The 16,025-nt window shown below is 58.0% G+C and overlaps 1 protein-coding gene across 1 annotated transcript; it reads left to right on the top strand.

Annotated features, from left to right (window-relative positions):
* Positions 1 to 1,158: 1,158 nt before the first annotated feature.
* On the top strand, positions 1,159 to 15,131 carry LOC307102013 (1-acylglycerol-3-phosphate O-acyltransferase PNPLA3-like; the record flags this gene model as incomplete). The annotated part of the gene is made up of 8 exons (XM_079775482.1): positions 1,159 to 1,360; positions 3,966 to 4,198; positions 4,864 to 4,929; positions 6,034 to 6,243; positions 9,417 to 9,477; positions 10,388 to 10,603; positions 11,449 to 11,581; positions 15,017 to 15,131. The coding sequence occupies exons 1-8, from the start codon at positions 1,174 to 1,176 to the stop codon at positions 15,129 to 15,131; spliced, it is 1,221 nt and encodes a 406-aa protein (XP_079631608.1). The 5' UTR covers positions 1,159 to 1,173.
* Between the last annotated feature and the right edge of the window lie 894 nt (positions 15,132 to 16,025).

Below are 16,025 nucleotides of genomic sequence, written 5' to 3'. Positions count from 1 at the left end.
TGAGAAGGCCCGGAGTCACCGGTTGTTCTATAAAGCCATCGCTCCCACTCCATTATGGTTTGAGTGGGCACCCCTTGGGGAAACCCAGGTCCTGCAGGCATCGGGATGCCACAGTTCGGTCAACCCGTCACTACATAAACTTAAAAGCGAAACTTTGCAATGGAAGCTTCGCTCCCTGTCCTTAAATGAGACTCTCCACCACTTGCCATGCGTTGAGACATCACACAACTGCAGGAAACCAGAGCAAAGCCATTGCACATGCCGCGCAGACGCGGGGCCAGCTGAAGGCCTGGGAAAAGGGGAATGACCACGTGTGGGGAAGATATTAAAGACCTCAGTGGGCAACTGCTGCTTCCTCCCTGGCCTCGGGGTGAAGAGGAACTGCAGGGGGCGCTGTCACTTTCCAGGCCACCCCTGTCATTTGGAGTAGGGAAAACGCCCCACCTCCCTCAGGCGCAGGTCGGCCCCGCCCAGGCCCCGCCCCACAGCCCATCTGCCCCTCCCAGGCTCCGCCCCTCAGCCCGTCTGCCCCCATAAGCCCCGCCCCACAGCCCTCTGCCCCTCCCAGGCTCCGCCCCTCAGCCCGTCTGCCCCCATAAGCCCCGCCCCTCAGCCCATCTGCCCCTCCTAGGCCCCGCCTCTCACCCCGTCTGCCCCTCTAGGCTCAGCCCCTCAGCCCGTCTGCCCCTCCTAGGCTCCGCCCCTCATCCCGTCTGCCCCTCCTAGGCTCCGCCCCTCATCCCGTCTGCCCCTCCTAGGCCCCGCCTCTCACCCCGTCTGCCCCTCCTAGGCTCCGCCCCTCATCCCGTCTGCCCCTCCTAGGCCCCGCCTCTCACCCCGTCTGCCCGTCCTAGGCCCCGCCTCTCACCCCGTCTGCCCCTCCTAGGCCCCGCCTCTCACCCCGTCTGCCCCTCCTAGGCCCCGCCCCACAGCCTCTGCAGCCCGCCAGGTGAAGGAGCGAGGGGTGGGCGACGAGCCCCTGATTGGCCCACCCGCGCAGATCATTTGCATGGCCGAAGGGGCGGGCCCAGAGGGGCTGACTTCACGCAGGAAACACCTGGGGAGCAGCTGCCAGGCCGCGCAGAGCGCACCAGTGGGCGCTGGGTTAAGATGCCAGGGACTGCAGACCGTGCACCTCAGACCCCGCACCCCGGGCCCCGCCCCGCCGCCGCTATGAGCGATTCCGAGCGCGGCTGGAGCCTGTCCTTCTCCGGCTGCGGCTTCCTGGTCTTCTATCACCTCGGGGCGACCCGCTGCCTGAGCGAGCGCGCCCCGCACCTCCTCCGCGACGCGCGCATGTTCTTTGGTGCCTCTGCTGGGGCGCTGCACGGCGTCACCTTACTCGCAGGTGTCCCGCTTGGTACGTTAAGGGCCGCCGCCGGGCTCCTTGCCAGGAGGGGGCGCCCCTAGGCCTGGGCTGTGAGCGACTCCTAAGGTTGAGGGGTGCCCGGTGGATCCGAGTTTGGACACGGACACTGCAGGTATACACGGGGGGTGGGGGGCGGGGGAGAGACTGCAGACAGATGCCCCCTCCACTGCGTCCTCTCGCCTCGCGGGTGGGCTCTGTCGCCCAGTCTGGGAGGGGGGCGCGCGTTGGGAGCCGCTCCTCTGGGCTTGGGAATCCCGAGCGCCTCCCCTCCTCACCCCCTTCTTGAGCCGGGGCCTGAAGGAAGCCCTGTTCCCCACCACTGAGAGCTGGGACTTCCTTGAGCTGCAGGCAGAAGGGCGCTTGTCGGAGGAGGCGGGGGAAGGGGGAGGTGGAGCTGATTCTTGAGGTCCCGCCATCCCCCGGGGAGGCTCTGGGCGAGCTGAGCTGCAACAGGAAGAGTTGATTCGCCCTGGGTCCAACCGACCCGGATGGGTGCTGTGGCCTGTGTCCCGGGGTGGGCACCTTCTTCCCTTTGGGGACTTAAGAGGCTGGAGACTGCGCCACAATTTCTTCCCCTGCTCCTGGCACCACTGGTGCAGCCCAGCCCTCCTGGGTGGAGACATCCCAGGCAGAGAGAGGGCCAGGGCTCCTGAGACCAGCTGGTTTGGCGTTGAGGAGGTTGAGGTGGGGGGAGGTGTGAGTGAAGGAGGGTTTGAAAGTTACCTCCTCTCCTTTCCAGTGATCCAGGCCCTCCCTGGGGGCTGGCGTGGGCCCCGGACCTCCCCACATCATGCTCACCCTCCGCACCCCACTCAGTGCCCTTTGAGTTTTGTCTGAATTAACGTCTGTGCATGTGGAAGCCAGTGGGGGTGGGGGTGGGGATGTGGGCTTGTGCCTAAAGGACTGGGGTGCAGCCTCCTCGGCTTGGGGTTCCCAGTCAGGGGGAAGAGCTGGGAGCAAGGGGTAGTGTGGAGCTGCTGGCACCCAAAGGTCCCCAGAAGGAAGATGATGAGCCTTCTCAGCCCGTTCACCTGGGTTCCTTGGGGACTCACTCTTGGCTGCAACCAGGGGCTGCTGGGTGGGGCACAGCCCGCAGGGCTGCCTCTGCTCTGGGGACCGGGAAGCCCTGCCAGGAGGCAGCCCTGCCACGGGAGGGACCTGGGCTGAGTGGGAGGCGGGTTAGGAGCCGCCCTGCTGCCTTCTCCTTGCAGGGGGGGAGGAGCAAAGGGCAGGGATGTGACCTCCAGGATGGCCAGCCCCCCCCAGGCTATAGCCATGCTAAGCCAGTCCTTGTACCCCAAGGTGACCTGTAGCCAGCCACGTGGTTGAACGTTGAACTGGGGCAGTGACCCCAGGACCCGAATGAAGCGCAGAGCAGTGCCGGGGTTCGGGAGAGGCAGGACAGGCCGAGCCTGGGGCTGTGCCCGCAGCACGGGGGGCAGGGACCCCCACGTCCCTGGAACGTGGGCTGGAGGTTTGGGCAGGAGCTGGTCCCCAGGTTCCTGCTTTGACCTCCTGCCTCGTGGGCGGGCCTCCAAGGAGCCTTTCCCGGGGGCTGCGACGTGTGCAGAGCTGCTGAGAGCGCATCCTACCCAGGCCGACCCGGCAGGGGAGCCGGGCCGCCCTGCCCGCTGGGTGCACATGGGCCCCTTCCGCCTGGGCTCAGGGGGCCACGCAGGTAGGGAGAGCTGGGTGGAGGTCGTGGGTGGGTCAGGACAGGATGGCACGTGTCTGGCCTTCTGCATTCCAGGAGTTATGACTGGCTAGGCCGTGGGTTAGGACAGGTAGTGCTGCAGGCCAGGGCAGCCCGGGCCAGTTGGAGCATGAATGTGCCCCGTGCCCACTAGATGGTCTGGTTTTCTGGTGGTAGAGGTTAAAGGTTAAGTTAGTTATCAGGTGCCTCCTCTGAGTTGAGCACCTTGCAGGTGAGAGGTGGAGGCAGGTGAGAGGTGGAGGCAGGTGGGAGGTGGAGGCAGGTGGGAGTGGAGGCAGGTGGGAGGTGGAGGCAGGTGGGAGGTGGAGGCAGGTGAGAGGTGAAGGCAGGTGAGAGGTGGAGGCTGGTGAGAGGTGGATGCAGGGGGAGGTGGAGGCAGGTGAGAGGTGGAGGCAGGTGGGAGGTGGAGGCAGGGGGGAGGTGGAGGCAGGGGGGAGGTGGAGGCAGGTGGGAAGTCGAGGCAGGTGGGAGGGGGAGGCTGGTGGGAGGTGGGAGGTAGAGGCAGGTGGGAGGTGGAGGCAGGGGGAGATGGAGGCAGGTGGGAGGTGGAGGCAGGGGGAGATGGAGGCAGGTGGGAGGTGGAGGCTGGTGGGAGGTGGAGGCAGGTGGGAGGTGGAGGCAGGGGGAGGTGGAGGCAGGCTTCCCGCTCTGGTGCCGGCCTGGTGTTCTCTGCCCCCTGGAGCGTCAGGCCTCCCTGGCTCTGGCTCTGTTTTTCATTAAGTCTGAGATCCCCTAAATACATCTCAATCTGACGACCCCATTTTAAGGGCTCTGCAGCCACGCGAGAACACAGCTCCCTCCGCCCGGTTCCTGGTCTTGCCACAAACCGGTCCCTCTCCACGGTGGCACCTCCACCCCTTTGTGTGCTTGTCTGCCCCACAGACCGGACTCTGCAGGTCCTCACAGACCTTGTCCAGTCCGCCAGGAGCCGGACCCTGGGCGTCCTCCACCCGTCCTTCAGCATGGTCAGGTTCCTCCGCGAGGCCCTCCACAGACACCTCCCGGCCAACGTCCACCAGCTCATCTCGGGCAGAATGTGCATCTCGCTCACCCGAGTGTCCGACTGGCAAAACGTCCTGGTGTCCGACTTCCAGTCCAAAGACGAAGTTGTGGACGTAAGCAGGGCCTGTCTGGGTGCTGGCAAGTGAGAGGCTGTTTCATTTTGGGCATCACACGGAGAGGCTGGCGCATAGAGCCAGCAGCATCTCCGCAGCCAGAACCATCTTTGAACCTTGTTTCTGGAAGTTTCTTCTAGACAGCCAGCACCTGTCCCCTCCCACAGGTGTTCCTCTGTATGTCAGTGTTGGGTGCTGCTTAACGCTCTCCAGCGGGTGCTACGCCATTGTGGTCCCTGGACCCGCGTGGGCATCACCTGGGAGCCCGGGAGAACTGCAGTCTGAGGCCCCTCCCCCAGGCTGCTGCCTCAGAGTCCCGGGCTGGGGTCCAGGGCCAGCGCGTCAACCAGCTTGAGTCTGATCTAGTCCTTCCCAGTCAGTCATCGCATCCACAGCTCCGGGTCAGGTCTGCGATGGCCATTGAGACTCTCGGGACAGGAAGTTGAAGTCCACAGACTGTGGTGATAAGGCGCTTATACTTGGGGCTGAAATGCTGTTGTTTAGGTTGGTTTATCGTTCATTCAACCCATTAATTAAAGTGCCTACTGTGCGCAAAGAGCGCTTTCAGACTAGCTCTTCTCACACAGAGAGAAGGCTCAGGGAGGCCGAGGGGAAGGAGGAGCTGACGGCTTTGCCTGTGGTTTCACTCCCTGTTGTCTTCACAGGCCTTGATCTGCTCCTCCTTCATCCCTTTCTTCTTTGGCTTAATCCCTCCGACCTTCAGAGGCGTGGTAAGTCTGCCTTTAAACTGTGTTTGCACAGCTCCTGCCTGCAGGGTGCTGGGCTCAGGCATCCTAGATCCCCAAAAGCAGAGCCTTGTGTCTCTCAGCCTTGAAACAGGGGTTTCATAGCTGCCCCCCTCCATCCCCTCCCCCAGCCCAACCACCTTCACCAAGAATCCATTATCTGGCTTTCTGCTAGATAGGCTGGTTCGCTTAATTTTTGTTGTTGTTAATCCTCAGCGGAAGGTAATTTTTCCATTGATTCTTATAGAGAGTGGAAGGGATGAGGAAGGGAGAGAGAGACAGAGAGAAACAGAGAGAGACAGAGAGAAAGACAGAGAGACAGAGAGAGAGACATCGTTGTGAGAGAGACACATCAATTGGTTGCATCCAGCATGCACTGAGAGTGGGGCCGGGGACCTATCCTGAAACCCAGGTGGGTGCCGATGACCAGGAATGGAACCCCAAATCTTTTGGTGCTCGGGCTGCCACTCTAACCCCCGAAACACACAGGCAGGGCAGGCTCACTCAATCTTCCCCTGAGCACCGAGGACAGGTGCCCCGGGGCCTACAGCGTAAGACGCTTAAGACTCAGCAACTCCCTTCAGCAGAGCTTCATTCTCAGGGTGGAGAGTCTCCGTCCTCTCTGGGACTGACTGTCCTTTGAGCCCGGGGCTTGGGGCAGAGCTGCGACTGAGCTGTGGTTGAGTTCCATAACAGACCCTCTCTGCAGACACAGACGGCTGCCGGTGAGCCCCGCGCGGGCCGAGTCCGGGTGGTGTGTGTGCTCTGCAGGCCCTGGGCTGCGCGCTGGGCTGGGCGGCGGCAGGGGCGGCTCCTTCCTGGGCAGCCGTTCCCCACGGAGATGAGGGCCCCCCGCCCCCGCCCCGGGACATCTGTCCTGTCTGCGGACAGTGAGGAGGTCCCAATAGGGGACATCGGTTTGACAGGTGCAGACTCTCCGCATTGTACCGAACCCGCCTACCTAGCCGCAGGTGTTGGCAGAGGTATCCCAAGCCCGGCCCTCCCCCCATAGCCTCCGCCCATAATCTGAGCACCAGGGACCCCTGCCCAGAGCCTCTGACAGGACGTGTTTCCTCTCTCCCTTACAAGCGGTACGTGGATGGAGGGTTTAGTGACTCTTCACCCTTCTTTGATGACAAAGCGACCATCACCGTGTCGCCCTTCCTTGGGGAGCATGACATCTGTCCTAAGGTCAAGTCCACGAACTTCCTGCATATGGACGTGTCCAAGCTCAGCCTCCGCTTCTGCTTGGAGAACGTCTACCTGATCCACAAAGTCCTGTTCCCACCGGATATCAAGGTGAGGGGGGCTGTTTGTCCTGGGGGTGCAGCTCGGTGCTCTGGTTTGTCTGGGGACCCAACAGTGTCTCTACGCCAACAAACCAAAGTTGACCCCTCAATGAATAGGGATCGGAGAAGAGTCACTTGTCCCCGAAGGTCAGTGGTGCCCCAGGAGGGCTTCCAGGAGGAGGTGTCCCCGAATCCCCTGGGGACATTTAAACTGTGCTGCCCCTCAGGGCTGTGTGGTTCTAGTGCAGTCGACCCTCCTGCTCCATGGGTTTCCCCCCTGTGGATTCAACCAACCACACATCAAAAATATTCTAGCCCTAGTTGGTTTGGCTCAGTGGCTGGAGCGTCGGCCTGTAGACCGAAGAGTCCTGGGTTCGATTCAGGTCAAGGGCACGTACCTCAGTTGCAGGCTCCTCCCCAGCCCTGGATCTGGCCGTGCTCATGCAGGCAGAAACCCATAGATGTGTTTCTCTCACATCGATGTTTCTCTCTGTCTTGCCCTCTCTCTCCCACTCTCTCTGAAATTCAATGGAAAAATATCCTTGGGTGAGGCCCGGTGCACGACATTCGTGCACTGGAGGGGGGAGGGGTGTCCTCTCAGTCAAGTCTGCGCCCTCTCGCATTCTGGGATTCCTGAGGGATGTCCGACTGCCGGCTTAGGCCTGAGCCAGCAGTCGGCCATCCCCCGAGGGGTCCTTAGCGCAGCAGCGGAGGCGGGAGAGGCTACCGCCATGACCACTGTGCTGATGGTCGTGAGCCGGGCTTCTGGCTGAGTAGCACTCCCCCTGTGGGAATGCACTGACCACCAGGGGGTAGCTCCTGCATTGAGCGTCTGCCCCCTGGTGGTCAGTGCGCATCATAGCGACTGGTTGTTCTGCCATTTGGTCGATTTGCATATTAGGGTTTTATTATATGGGATCCCTCGGGGTGGCCTGCGGGGATCGGGCTGAAACCGGCAGTCCAACAGCGCCTGCCACTCCTGCCTGCCATGCCCACTCATCCCGGCCCAACTGCACCTGCCACGGGCTCGCACCCAGTCAGTCCCTATCAGGAGATGCTCGCGCCACCACAGCGACGCTCACCAACTGTGAGCCCTGCATCTGGCACCCATCTGAGGTGGGGGGGAGGGGCAGGATGTGATCAGCCCTCTGGGCAGGTGGTGGGTCACCCTTGCCAGCCCAGGATCCGGATCCATCCCGCTGACATTCCTGCCATTTGTCAGGAGCCACCTGGTGGCCGCTTTTATATTGTTTCTTCTTGCGGAGCATCTAGGGAGGGGAAGTGGCCACGGTGCCTGAGGCTGACTTCCAGGAGGCCGGTGGCGCTGTCAGGATCGTGCCAGCAGCACGATCTGTCGGTGCCTGGCCTGTTCTCCAGAGATTGGACCTGCAGGACCACTGAGGGAGTATGGTGGGCCACCGAGACAGGTTGGTCAGCTGAGGGTGCTCCCACTGTGGGAGTGCAATGACCACCAGGGGGCAGCTTCTTTGTTGAGCATCTGCCCCTTGCTGGTCAGTGCGTGTCATAGCGACCGGTTGTTCGGTTGCTTAAGCGTTTATATATATGTAGATATATGTAGATAGATATATGTAGTATATACATGTACTAGTATTCGTGCATGGGGGTTTGTGTCCCTCAGCCCAGCCTGCACCCACTCCAATCTGGGACCCCTCGAGGGATGTCCAACTGCCCATTTAAGCCTGATCCCACCGGGATCGGGCCTATAAGGGCAGTCGGACATCCCTCTCACAATCTAGGACTGCTAGCTCCCAACTGCTCACCTGTCTGCCTGCCTGATTGCACCTAAACACTTCTACCTGCCAGCCTGATCACACCCTAACCACTTCCCTGCCAACCTGATCAACGCCTAACTGCTCCCCTACCAGCCCAATTGCTCCTAACTGCCCTCCCCTGCCAGCCTGGTCACCTCTAACTGCCCTCCCCTGCTGGCCAGGTCACCCCTGTCCTCCCCTGTAGGCCTGGTAACCCCCAACTGCCCTTCCCTGCTGGTCCAGTCACCCGTAACTGCCCTCCCTTGCCAGCCTGGTTGCCCCTAACTGCCCTCTCCTTCCAGCCTGGTCATCCCTAACTGTCCTCCCCTGCAGGCCTGGTTGCCCCCAACTGCCCTCCCATGCTGGCCCAGTCACCCCTAACTTCCCTCCTTTGCCAGCCTGGTTGCCTCTAAGAGCCCTTCCTCCCCTGCTGGCCCGATTGCCCCTAAGTGCCCTCCCCTGCCAGCCTGGTCACCCCTAACTGCCCTGCCTTGCCAGCCTGGTCGCCCCTAACAGCCCTCCCCTGCCAGCCTGGTCACCCCTAACTGCCCTCCCCTGCAGGCCTGGTCGCCCCCAACTGCCCTCCCCTGTTGGCCATCTTGTGGCGGCCATCTTGTGCACATGCGGGTGGCCATCTTTGACCACATGGGGGTGGCCATCTTGTGTGTTGGAGTGATGGTCAATTTGCACACTACCTCTTTATTATGTAGAATACTAAATAAAAATTCCAGAAAGTCCCAAAAGGCAAAACTTGAATTTGCCCCTCGCCGCGCCCTACCCTGAATGCACGGGAGTGATGTGGAGTGTAGGGTGCCTGCCGTAGCCTATGTGCAAACCCTACACCATTTCCGTGAGGGACTAGAGCATCCATGAATGTCAGTACCTGAGAGGGGCCCTGGACCAGTCCCCCACGGATCCTGGGGAGACTGTCTGTGGGTGCAGCCTGGGCAGTAGGATGTGTCGAGTTACCCACACGATCTTATTCATGGCCACGGTCACGAACCACACTGCACTGTGGTGGCTGCAGTATGCCTTGCCACCCCAACAGTAAGGGGGTGTGTGGACATGGGCCCTAACAGGGGTTGGGGACCCAGGAGGCTGCAGGGAAGTGAGCAGGACAGTGAGCACCCCGCAGGGGCTCCCCCTGGAGGGAAGGCCGTCACCGGCTGGTTGGTGTGGGTGGTTTGTGCACAGAGCCGGGGAGGTGGCTGTAACTGTCCCCCGAGGACCAGGACAGGCCTGTCATGCTGGGTGACAGCAAAGGCTCCATGGAGGGGTGTCATTCCTGCCCAGCCCCTTGTCCAGCCATGCCCGGCCCATGGAGGCAGCTCAGAGCTCGAAGGAGTCTTCAGGTTAAATAACGAGGCTTAGCGATTCGGCCCGGCAGTTCCGTCACTTGCTTTGCTCACAGGTGCTTGGAGAGAGATTCCTGCGCGGGTACTTGGATGCTGTCAGGTTCTTGGAAGAAAAAGGTATGTATCAGCTGGGGAGCAGATCAGCCCTTTTCTATAAAAAATAAAAATATAAAAAAAAATATATATATGGTTTTATTGGTTTCAGAGAGAGGAAGGGAGAGGGAGGGAGAATCCGCAATCCGGGCAGTGCGCTGACCGGGAACAGAACCGTGCCCTCCTGGTTCATGGGTTGACGCTCGCCCACTGAGCCACACTGGCGGGGCCAGGTGCGCCCTTTGCCTCCGCTGTTGGTTAGCAGCCTTGGTGAGCCCCAGAGGATGGGACAGCCGTCGGCGCGGAGTCGGGTCCGGAAACACTAGCGTGGAACCCGCCGTGAGATGTGTTCGGAGCTGCTTTTCTTCAGTGCTGAACGCTGGCTCCTGTGTTGAGCCCGTCCATTAGCCTGTGGCCGAGACCGAGGAGACCGTCTGGTCCGCAGGACCTGCAGTGTTATCCACGCAGGAAGTGTCCACGCACGTGGCTCCGTGCAGGGCGAGCGCCGCCCGGAGCTCACAGTCCGTGGCCGGGAGCGCAGATCAGTAGTGGAGGGAAGACGTGTGGAGGGATGACATGCAGAGGGCGTGACAGGATGCGGGATGCTGCAGGGTCACACAGGAGGGAGCTGCAAGGCATGGGGGCAAGGAGGGCTTCCAGGAGGAGGTGGCTCCACTTTGGAGAGGGTAGGAGGGTGGGAAGAAGGCCTGTGTCACTGCAGTGGCTGAGAGATGGACAGAGGGGAGGCGCACGCTGGCCCCATGACCTGGTAAAGTTTGCACGGCAGCAGTAGGGAGCCACAGAGGGCTGCTGAGCAGGAGGGAGGGAGGGCAGAGGGGAGCGTCGGAAGGCCCCTCGGCATGTCCGGTGGCTGCTGGCCTCCATGTCATCGGGTGAGTGGGTGAGTACTGACCCGTCTCCGTGCCCTGCGTAGGCATCTGTGACAGGCCCCATCCGAGCCCGAGTGTGCCCTCGGGAGCCCCCGAGTTCCTTCCGTTCTCCTGGGAAACCACGCGCCCCGAGGCTTCCCCCGGGGGGACTGCCTGGCAGAGGAGGCCTGAGGTGGCCGAGCTGCTGGACCACCTGCGTGTCCACCTCCTGCCCTGGGACGAGAGCATCCTGGAGACACTGTCGCCCACGCTCATCGCAGGTGACGCCTCTGGGCGGGAGGGGGCGCTGCTTTCTGCTGCTGAGACGGAAAGGGCTTCTCTCCGGGTGGGGGTGGGGAGGAGGGTGATGCTGCCACGGGGGGGGGGGGGAGGGAGGAGGGGGAGGTGAGGCCCCCTCCTGGCACCATCCCCCCACCCAGGCGCCTTGCTCAGCCTCCCTTCCCACGTGTGCATGGCCAGGAAGCACCACACTCCCGCTGAGCCCGTTCTGAGTTAAGCGGGCATGCTGCCAGTGCCTGGGGTCCGGGCACACGGGATTTGGGGGGCCCTGAGGGTGGGCCCCTTCTTTCAGGACACCATTCTCTGCCTGTGCACCCGTCTCCAAGCCTTCTTTCTGGAGGGGCCTGTCTGCCTACCCCCCCAAACCCACAGCTTTGAACTTGTCATTGAACGACGGTAGTGCATTCTATTATGTCGTCAGACACCAGAGGGGCCCAGGAGTGCACAAACCAGACCCATTCGGGCGTTGGGAGAAATTCCAAGATAAACAAGACGTTGTTGCCCAGGTGGCTACGATTTGAGGCGTCCTGAGGCCTTGACGAAGGGGAATCAGAAGCCAGGGATCCAGGCAGAAGAGGGAATGCTGGGAAAGCCCGTGAGGCGGGCGGGGTGCGGTCCGTGTCTCCTCCAGGGAGAGCCGCCCGTGGAACAGAGTTGTCCCGGGGCCTGGGCTGTCCCGGGGCTGTTCTGGCCGCACTCCCTGCTGGATGGCGGGCGCCACGCTCCTGCTTCTCTGGCAGCAGGGAGTGCGTTTCACCGACATGCCAGGCAGCCTCTGGGGGAGGTCACACTGGTGGGAACACCCTCCCCGCATGGTATCTTTCAGGACTGAGTGAGGCACTTAAACCCCGAGGTGGCTGCCTGAGCAAGATTTGCAGCTTCCTGCCGGTGAAGGTCATGTCTTACGTGATGCTGCCGTGTACGCTGCCCCTGGAGTCCGCGGTCGCGGTGGTGCAGAGGTGAGCGCTGTGGGCGGCGTTGTGTCTAGGCGGTTGAGTGAGGATTAAGGGAGAGTTCACATAAGACCCCCAACTGTCCTCCCCTGCTGGCCTGGGCACCCCTAACTGACCTGGGCCTGGCTCCTGTGCAGTGCAGTAGGGGGCACAGTCTATAGGGTCTGTCCCTGAGAGGTGCCTCATGCTGAGGCCTGGCCCACCCACCTCCTTTCTTTTTATTCGCTTTTTATTGATTGATTTTAGAGAGAGGAAGGGGAAGAGGAGGGAGAGAGAGAGAGAGAGAGAGAGAGAGAGAGAGAGAGAGAGAGAGAGAGAGATCAATTTGCTGTTCCACCCCATTTATGCATTCATTGGTTGAGTCCTGTATGTGCCCTTTATGGATCCTTTTAGTGATTGAACTTACAACCTTGTCCCATCCCGATGACGCTCTCAGCCAACTGATCTACCTGTCAGGGCTGTCACTTCCTTTGTCGTTGCTGCTGCAGGCTTGTCACTTCCTGTAGCTCCGCCCTTTTAATTGGGGATTGTATTCCAGGTAAGGAAGGACTTGAGGCGAACAGGTGTGCACCCAGAGTCCTGGGCATTGATTTCACTCAGCTTTCTTCCAGTTGACTTGGGTGTTTACCTTCTTTTTAGTGAGTTAATCTAGGGTGTCCATCTTACATTTTACTAGAAGCCCCATGCACAAATATTCCTGCAAGAGTAGGCCTTCCTTCCCCCGGCTGCCAGCACTGGCTTCCCTCTGGCACCCGGGACCCAGGCTTCGCTCCAGCCCCGGCTTCGTCCGGAAGGACATCCAGTCTAATTAGCATATTACCCTTTTATTATTATAGATTTTATTATTTAAATTTATCTTTATTGTTGAAAGTATTACAGATATCCCCTTTTTCCCCCAGTGACCCCCTCCACCCTGCTCCCACGCCCTCCCCAGGTCCTCCCCGCACTTTTGTCTGTCCATGGGCTATGCATACATGCACATAAATGGATTAGTTAATCTCTCCCCCTTCCCTCTAAATACGTCAGTCTGTTGCCTGCTTTGATGTCTAGATCTTTTTTGTTCATCAGTTCAGTTTATTTTATTCATTAGCTTCCCCATATGAGTGAGATCATGTGAAACTTGTCTTTCTCTGACTGGCTTATTTCACTTAGCATAATACCTCTATGCTGTCTCAAAGGGTATGAGATTCTTATTTTTTACTGCTGCATAGTATTCCATGGTATAAATATTCCACAGCTTTTTTTTTTATGACTTATCTGCTGATGGGCACTTGGGCTGTTTCCAAATCTTAGCTGGTGTGAATAACGCTGCTATGAACGTAGGGGTGCATACATTCTTTCTGATTGGTGTTTCTGGCTTCTTAGGGTATATTCCTAGAAGTGGGATCACTGGGTCAAATGGGAGTTCCATTTTTAATTTTTTGAGGAAACTCCACACTGTTCTCCACAGTGGCTGCACCAGCCTGCATTCCCACCGGCAGTGCACGAGGGTTCCCTTTTCTCCGCATCCTCGCCAGCACTTGTGTGTTGATTTGTTGATGATTGCCATTCATGACAGGTGTGAGGTGGTACCTCATTATTGTTTGGATTTGCATTTTTCTGATTATTAGTGACATTGGGGATTTTTTCACGTGTCTCTTGGCCATTTGTATGTCCTCTTTGGAGAAGTGTCTATTCAGGTCTTCTACCCATTTTTTAATTGGGTTGTTTGTCTACCATTTGTTGAGTTAGATGAGTATGTTATACATTTTTGGAAAACCCCTTAGCAGATACAGTGGGCTTCCTTTTCATGTTGACCCTGGTGTCTTTGGCTGTGCACAGGTTTATTATTTTGGTATATTCCCTCTTGCTTAGTTTTTCCTTTGTTTCTCCTGCCCTAGGTGATGCATTTTGAAGTCTGTTTTGTCAGATATGAGTATTGCTACCCCAGGTAGTTGTTTTTTCCTTTCGTTTCCATTTGCATGGGAAATTTTTTCCATCCCTTCACTTTCATCCTGAGAGTCTTTTGTTCTGAGGTGAACTTTGTAGACAGCTTATATATGGGTTACATTTTCTACCCGTTCACCTATGGGCTTTGATTGGAGCATTTGAGCCATTTACATTTAATGTTATTATGGATAGGTACTTACTTGTTCCCATTTTTATTCTTTATGCCTGTGTCCCCCCCCCAACCCCCCCCTTCCATTTCTTCTTCTTACAACAGTCCCTTTAGCATTTCTTGCAGTTTTGGTTTGGTGGCAATAAACTGTTTTAGCCATTTTTTGTCAGCGAAGCTCTTTATTTCACTTTCATTTTGGAATGATAACCTTGCCGGTTAGAGTAGTCTTGGATTCAGTCCCTTGCTTTTCAGTACTTTGTATACTTCATGCCAATCCCTTCTGGCCTGAAGTGTTTCTATTGAGAAATCAGCTGACCGTCTAATGGGAGCTCCCTTGTAGGTAACTTTCTGTCTCTCTCTTGGTGCCTTTAAGATTCTTTGTCTTTAACGTTTGCCATTTTAATTATGATGTACCCAGGTGTAGGTCTTTTTGGGTTCACCTTGATTGGGACTGTCTGTGTTTCCTGAACTTGAGTGCTTCAGTCCATCTTTTAAAGTCAAACCCATCCTTCAAAATCCAGCTCCGTCCGCCCGCCCGTGGTGGGCCTCCCCAGGTCGCTTCCCGCCCCAACAAATTAGCCTCCTATTCCCACACCATCTTTCCCTGTGCGGAGGTTCAGGCATGGGCCCTAGCCCATTTTGCTCAGTGGATAGAGCATCGGCCTGCAGACTGAAGGGTCCTGGGTCTGATTCCCGTCAAGGACACATGCCTGGGTTGTGGGATCAATCCCCAGCAGGGGCGTGCAGGAGGCAGCCAATCATGATTCTCTCTCATCAGGGATGTTTCTATCGCTTTCCCTTTCCCTTTCTCTCTGAAATCTATTTAAAAAATTAAAAAGAGTTCTGTGCCTTCACTCAGCTTAAAAAATAAAAAAAGCGTCGGTGTGGGGTCCTTTTAGTGTCCAGGGGCGGGGCGTCTGTGGAGGCCGCGGCCAGGCTTCTCTGCGGACTTGCACGTGGCCAAGTGCCGTCGCGCCGGCGGAGGGGTGGTGTCTCCACTCCGCGCTCCAGGCCTCTTGCCTTGGACAAGTAGCATCCAGGAAACCCCGCTTCTCCCGTGATCCCCGGGAACCCCTCAGGCTCTCCTGACTGAAGAGTGGCCTACGTTTGGGGCGTTTAGGTCGGCTTGTCCGAATCCACCATCTGAGGATTTATCAGATGGGGACGAGCCGCGAGCCCGGCAGTTTAGCGGGACCAGGGGCCTTGCTGTGAAGCTCGCTGCCTTTTGTTCGGCTTTTATTTGGTTCTCTTCGATTGGCTTGTCTTCCTGCTGAACGGGGTGTGTGTGTGTGTGTGTGTGTGTGTGTGTGTGTGTCTGTCTGTGTCTGCGTTTATCCCTGCAGACTGGTGCTGTGGCTTCCCGACATTCCTGCCGACCTCCAGTGGCTGCTGTCCACAAGCTTCCAGGTTTGTTCTCGAGGGGTGACGCAGCTGCTCCCCACTTCTTCACGGGAGTAGACAGACCAAGAGAGAAACAGCCGTTGCTGTGTGTCCGTCACTCTTGTTTGGTTTTGTGTACATCCCGAAGCTCTGTCCTCTGACCGGGCCTAGAAGCCCAAAAGGAATGAGCACACCCAGCACCAAGGCCTTGGTTTCTAAACGCCGTTCCACGCAAACAGCAAACAGGAGAAAACTCTGGGGAAGTGACTGATTGCAGGGCCGCGCAGGACAAGCACAAGGCGAGCCTGGGACATCTGACGGCAGAAAGCAGGTGTGGGAGAAATGACGGGGACTTATCCACAAGATACAGGAGCCAGCTTGGCTGAATCAGGGACAGTGTGGACACCAAAACAAATCATGTGAAGAACAGGTTGTTCATGGAATAAGAGTCTCAGTGGATTGAGCGTCATCCCATGACCAGAAGAGTCTGTGAGTCAATAAATGAGATAAAGAATAAGTCAGTGGAGAAGTCAAAGCTCTCCCTTAGGTTAAATGCTAAGTGATCACCGGAGAGAATGGAGAATCCCTTTGCAAGATTCTCGGTACGAACGGAGTCAGCCAATCATCGTCAATAGAGGCCAGGTACGGGATATTGACCTGGTTTCAGAGTATCACCCTCACCTTGACTATTCATCACAAAAGTAAAAAATAGGTTACAGTGGGTTACCCTTGCAAAGACAACCATAACCAAGTATCCGAGTCACATTGTCCCCAGTAATGGGACAGACTGGCGTCACCTGCCTCCAGACAGGATCCCCTAAGGGGGACAAGCATGTGAAAGACTGAATGACCCTCCACAGATGCCCCATCCTAACACTCAGAATCTGGGAACGTGTTACCTTACGTGTCAAAGATCTCTGCAGATGTGATTAAATTACGGATCTTAAAACAGGGAGGTTGTTCTGGATTATC

This window comes from Cnephaeus nilssonii, assembly GCF_951640355.1.
Source record: "Cnephaeus nilssonii genome assembly, chromosome: 6".
NCBI classification, from domain to species: domain Eukaryota; kingdom Metazoa; phylum Chordata; class Mammalia; order Chiroptera; family Vespertilionidae; genus Cnephaeus; species Cnephaeus nilssonii.
This window is presented reverse-complemented; position numbering and strand designations above follow the sequence as displayed.